General features: G+C 38.0%; 1 protein-coding gene across 2 annotated transcripts; it reads right to left on the reverse strand.

Annotated features, from left to right (window-relative positions):
• Positions 1-1,616: 1,616 nt before the first annotated feature.
• LOC148369891 (transcription factor HES-2-like) lies at positions 1,617-4,453 on the reverse strand. Of its 2 annotated transcripts, XM_088330025.1 has the most exons (5): positions 4,323-4,453; positions 3,203-3,446; positions 3,029-3,124; positions 2,834-2,921; positions 1,617-2,415 (listed from the first exon to the last, which is right to left on the reverse strand). In XM_088330025.1, exons 2-5 carry the CDS (start codon positions 3,290-3,292, stop codon positions 2,111-2,113), a joined length of 579 nt encoding a protein of 192 aa, XP_088186151.1. In that variant the 5' UTR covers positions 3,293-3,446; positions 4,323-4,453; the 3' UTR covers positions 1,617-2,110. The 2 variants fall into 2 exon arrangements, with proteins under 2 accessions (XP_088186151.1, XP_088186150.1); XM_088330024.1 differs by having other exon boundaries at positions 3,203-4,416.
• Between the last annotated feature and the right edge of the window lie 1,357 nt (positions 4,454-5,810).

Here is a 5,810-nt window from a genome sequence, read left to right on the forward strand (position 1 = left end):
ACTTTATGTCGGTGAACGCAACTCATTGCTGCAATACCTTTACAGCCTTTAGAGGGCAGCCGTGACCTACAAAATTGAGGTACAGTACACTGATTAGATATGGCACCAGGGGTGATTTTAGTTCCAGAGCTTTGGGGATGCTTAGAATCCAGAGCAGGGGTGGGCAAACTACGACCCCGGGGACACATCCAGCCCGTCAGGCTTTTACATCTGGCCCACCAAACAAAAATGGTCAAAATGTAATGACAACGTATGTAATAATACAGTACTAATAATAAAAACATGATTTTTAGTGCCAACTCTTTCCGCAATGTCCCTTTGCTTGTCTGCAACAAAGTATTCATATCAAGGAAAAAAATAATATAAATATATTACAAAAATACTACTACAGTGATATCATGATGCAAAAATACTTATACAGAAATTTTACAACACAAATACCACCAAAAATCAACAAAAGTAATATTAAAAGAAAACAAACAAAAAAAATACTACAACAATGCTAGTATGAAAACACTTCAAAAAGACTTCTACAGAAATACTACAAAGAAGCACTGCAGTAATACTATAATACAATAGCACTGCTACATAAATTTTACAACAGAAATACTACAAAAAGACTCCTACAGAAGTCCATCCATCCATTATCTGCGCCGCTTGTCCTCAGTAGGGTAGCGGGGGTGCTGGAGCGCATCCCAGCTATCTTCGGGCAGTGGGCAGGGGACACCCTAAACTGGTTGCCAGCGAGTTGCAGGGCACACAGGGACAGACAATCCGCTCACTTATTCACACCTAGGGACAATTTGGACCGGTCAATTAACCTGACATGCATGTTTTTGGAATATGGGAGGAAACCGCAGTGCCCGGAGGAAACCCACGCAAGCACAGGGAGAACATGCAAACTCCACACAGAAAGGTTTGATCTCACGACCTCAGAACTGTGAAGCTCACGCCCTAACCACTCATCCGCCATGCCGCCCTCCTACAGAAGTATTATGAAGGGAATAATACAACTACACTAATACTACAAAATATGTTACTGCAGGAAGTCTAAGAAAAAAAATAAAAAAATAGAACTACAGTAATACTACAAAACTAAATATCGAGAGCGGTGCTAGGAATCAGATGGACCGAACAATTTCAAGGGACTGGAATATTTCCGAGCACCACCAAAAACGGGCTGGGTACACCTATGCATGGCACCCTGGGTTAAACATGTAATAAAGACTTATGAGATTAAAATAAGATAAATACATTTTAGCATACATAATAGCTAAAATTATTTGCAAGGTATTTTTGGAGACTGGCCAAATTTGTAAGTAGCTAAGTTATAGCTGTTACAGAAGATTTGATTATTTCTATGTGTTAAGGGACAGTTTTTCTCCAGGGCCAACACCACCCTAAAAGAGCATACAAAACTGAGAAAACATATCTTTGGGTCTTTTCTTTTTTGTTGTTGCTGCTTAAATTGTGAATTAAAATGTGCATGCTGAATAGTGTTCTCTTTGTTTTTTTCTGTGAAAATAATGAAATATGAGGGGCTGATGATTATAACAGTTTACAGACAAAACAAATCAACATCATGAAAGAAAAGACGCTTTAACACAATATTTCCACGACGTCGTATTTTATTGGTTTTATGATTTACATAAATACAGAGTTTGCAGTGAATTGCAAAATTTAAAAAACACATCCCATCAGAGATACTTACAGTGACACACAATATGTCCACCAAATCCATTTGCAGATTCAGATAACTGAAGTCTTCCAGTGCAAATTCACTAAGAGTGACCCTTGGGGTCTTACAGGGCTGTTTCAATGGCCCTTCATTATTCAGTCCTTAAAGCAGACCAAATACTCAACGTAAAAACATACATGCGGATTTTTAACACAATGCGAAAGTCTAGATTTGTCAACTTAAACAAGGACAACCGACGCGTACGCAAAAGTAAAAAGTATACAATACTCGGCTAGGTCGATTTACGGTAAATCTGAAATCTTAAGTCATGCTCGTTAACATGTATGTTATAGACATGACGTGCAATAGTTGCTCCAGGTAGACCCACTGGAACAATCTTAACATGCAATAGTTGGACCCACGAGGAACAATCTACCAGGGTCTCCACATGGGAGCACTGTCGTGCTGTGGAGCTGAGCTTGCTTGGCTGCTGGCAACCTCAGTTTTATGGCCCAGGCTTGATTTGAGGCTGAGGAGTCTCTGCTGGATGTGAGCGAAAGGCGCTGAGCTTTGGCTGCAGCAATTGAGGCACGGCCGGCTGACGTTGGCCGCCATGGAGCGCACGATGAAGTCGCCAACCTGCCGACTGGCGTCCGGCTGCAGGCTGCTTTTGGGGAGTAGCGCCGAAACACGCTGGAGACACGCCTTGTAGCCCTCTTTGTAGCTATCAGTGGAATCTGAAGTCAAAATGGGAACATTGAGTGGTGAGTTCAATGATCTTATTTCAAAATGTTGTATTTCTCGCTTTTACTAGTAGTGTGGGGAATAACGAGTCACAAAGTAAACAGCTCAACGCAGTTACTGTGCCACCGTTTCAAGCAGAGTGCAAGAATTTATCCTTACGGATATTCTCCCTACCATGTATACTCGCAACGAAGCTGTATTTACAACTATAAAAACAAATACTCAAATCAAGGGGTCATATTAAACTTCTATAGGTGTATACACCGTCATTTGTAACTAGAAAGATAGTTTCATTGTAACAAGCTACTTTTTGGGTGTCTGGGGATAACAAAAGTACTTTTTAAATAAAGTAACGAATATGGATTTTTTTCCAGTAACACGCCTAAAGATGTTTACCAGTAGGGTACTCACTTTTGTTTTGGACGGAGGGGATGTCACTGAGGAATCTTACAGTCATCTCAAGGATGTCCGCTTTCTCCAATTTGGAGTAACGAGTGTTCTAAAAAATAGTACATTAAAACAAGTTAGACAAATCAAAGGGCTGGATCAACGAATCGATTGCCAATTCCTTGATTTTCAAACCACATACTTTTTAAAAAAACTTACATCTTTGCCGGTGAGAGGAAGAATCAGCTCCTTCAAGTGGTTCAGACTGTCGTTAATACGAGCGCGCCTCCTCTTTTCCACCAAAGGTTTCATAGTCTGGGGAAATAAAGCCATTTTAATATGGTGCTCCTAAAAATATCTATTTGAAATCGCGAGAATAAAGCCACGACTCACCTTTCTGAGCTCCAGTGCTTCTTTCCTTTTGGCCACGGTGGGCCTCGGAGAATACGATTTCCGGGCATCCCAAGTCATGTTTGGAGACATGCTCTCTCTGTTTTCAGTTCTCGTGGCGTGTTCTTCGATAGGTAGTTGAGTGGAAATGTCTCCAACTGCCACTGGCCGCCGTTTATATCCAGTTCCACGGCGTCGGTAGCCGTGCGTCACGGCGACGCCCCCAAGCCAACACCGAATGACGCGACTGGCCATTACCATCATTTGACGACGTAAAAAAACGGCATCGCATTATTAAAATAGCCATCTGTTTTCTACTGAAATCCAAGCGTGACGGCTCCAATGCGTGCGTGCATTATTGTAAAGAAAGAATAAAAAACCTAATCCCCAACGCGACGCCGCGCGCAAAATTTGTCCACTCCCTCCTCCCAAAAACTCAAAAACAATGTTGAGGTTTGTTTGGATCTATTTGCTTTAAATGTTTTATCATTAGCAAATTGCAAGTAATGCTTCACGTTGGCGTAAACATTTAAACGGAAAGCAGCATAGTGCGTAATTACGCATAAAAATATCGCATTTATTTGCGTCATGACGCGAAATTTGGTAGCAAAAATAATGCAATGAAGTTCTTAAATATGATGGAGTGCATGTTCAAATTGGTCTGATCCTAGTTTATACTTTAACATTTATATGATAATGCATATATAGCACCTTTGATTAACCGTGACGCCGCGCACCAAACTTGTTTACTCCCTTCTTTCACGCAAATACATACAATGTCGAGGTTTGCATTAACGTATAACTATTTTCTTTACGTGTTTCGTCATTATCCAAATTGCAACTGTTGCTTTATTTTGGCGTAATCATTAAAACGGAAAGCATTAATGCGTAATTACGTAATGAAAATGCCGTTTATTTGCGTCATTACGCAGAGGTGAATTTGCTGAGCACAAGCCAAGCTTCATGCCTTAAATATGATGGAGTTCATGTCATAATGGTTGTGATTCTATTGTATACAGTACAATGGACATATATCACCTTTGATTGATTTTTGGTCCAACTAATATGTATTACTGTGTGACAACTGCATTATTGTTAAAGGGAAAAAATGCAAAATCCTTACCGCAACACCACGCACAAAACTTGCCCCTCTGCCCTGCTCACACAAATAAAAAGAAAGTCAAGGTTTAAATGAAATGATAACTATTTGCTCTAAATGTCTCATCGTTATTGCAACTGATGCTTTGTTTTGGCGTTAACATTGGAAAGGAGTAGTGTGTAATCACGTAGAAACTGTCGTTTCTTTGCGTCATTACTCAGAGATGATTTCGTTAGCAAAAATAAAGCAAAGCCAAACTTAAGTGCTTAAATATGATGGAGTGCATAAAAGTGTCATAAATGTTGTGCTTATTATACACGCTACCATTTGTATAATATAACATGTAGCATCTTTAATTGTTAGTCCAATTCTTTTATGCAGGGTGCTTCAAACAAATGTCCTTTGAATATTTATAATGTTTTTCTAATAATAAATATATCTAATTCCCTGTACTAACTTACCAGCAGATCATTTAACTAATAATCTACTGGAGACTGTTACCTAAGATATGCTTCAGGTGGTGCGCACTTTAAACATTTGTGAAATCTCTGACATAATATACAATCCTGGGTCCAAAGTTATTTAATTTATATATTAAAGATATCTTTATTGTTTCAAAACTATTAAAATTAGTAATATTTGCAGATGACAGTAACATTTTCTATTCAAATGATGACTATATTGATTTGGTAACCTGTATTAATCGTGAATTAATTGACCTAAAAGTATGGATGGATATAAATAAATTATCTTTAAATTTAAATTGAACCAAAGTAATATTATTTGGTAATCGCAAGGCAAATCAAGATTTAGAAGTAAAAACGAATATTTTATTCCTGCAGTCCAATTTATTAAAATTGGCTGATTTAGTAAAATATTTCACTTCACAACTGCTATTTAAGGTCAACAAAAACATGGTGCCAGAACACATCCAAAAATTATTCATTTGGAAAGAAGAAAATTATAACTTAAGGGGCTGTAGTTAATTCGAGATCCCAAAGGTGAGAACCACCAGGAGAAGTATGTGTGAGTCTGTGAGTGGAGTCAAGCTTTGGAACAATTTACAAGACGAGATCAAACAATGTCCAAATAGTCACTTGTTCAAAATTAAATACAAAAAAACATTCCTGGCGGAACACCGAGATGAAGAAAATCGGGTATGAGTGATACGAGAGATTGGGAATAGTGCGTCTAGAACTATGGTTAACTTTGAGTTATTGTTGCTATTATTATATCATAACTGTTATTATTAATATCATTACAATTAGTGTTATATAATTGGTGTGTTTAATAGGGAAGATCAAGGGGTAGGGAATATAAGCATCTGCTTCTTACTACCTCTTTTCGAACATATTATGTAATATTATTTTGTTGTTGAGTTATTGTGTTTGTTCTGTTTTCATTTTAATGTTCGAATAAAGTTTCGTTCATTCATTCATTCACATGCTTCTGAATTTCTCATTCACATTTTAAAGAATGGTATTATCTTCAATGTTTTTTTTTTTTTTTATT

This window comes from Urocampus carinirostris, chromosome 3 (genome assembly GCF_059441175.1).
Source record: "Urocampus carinirostris isolate Australia breed hairy pipefish chromosome 3, RoL_Ucar_1.0, whole genome shotgun sequence".
Lineage (NCBI taxonomy): Eukaryota > Metazoa > Chordata > Actinopteri > Syngnathiformes > Syngnathidae > Urocampus > Urocampus carinirostris.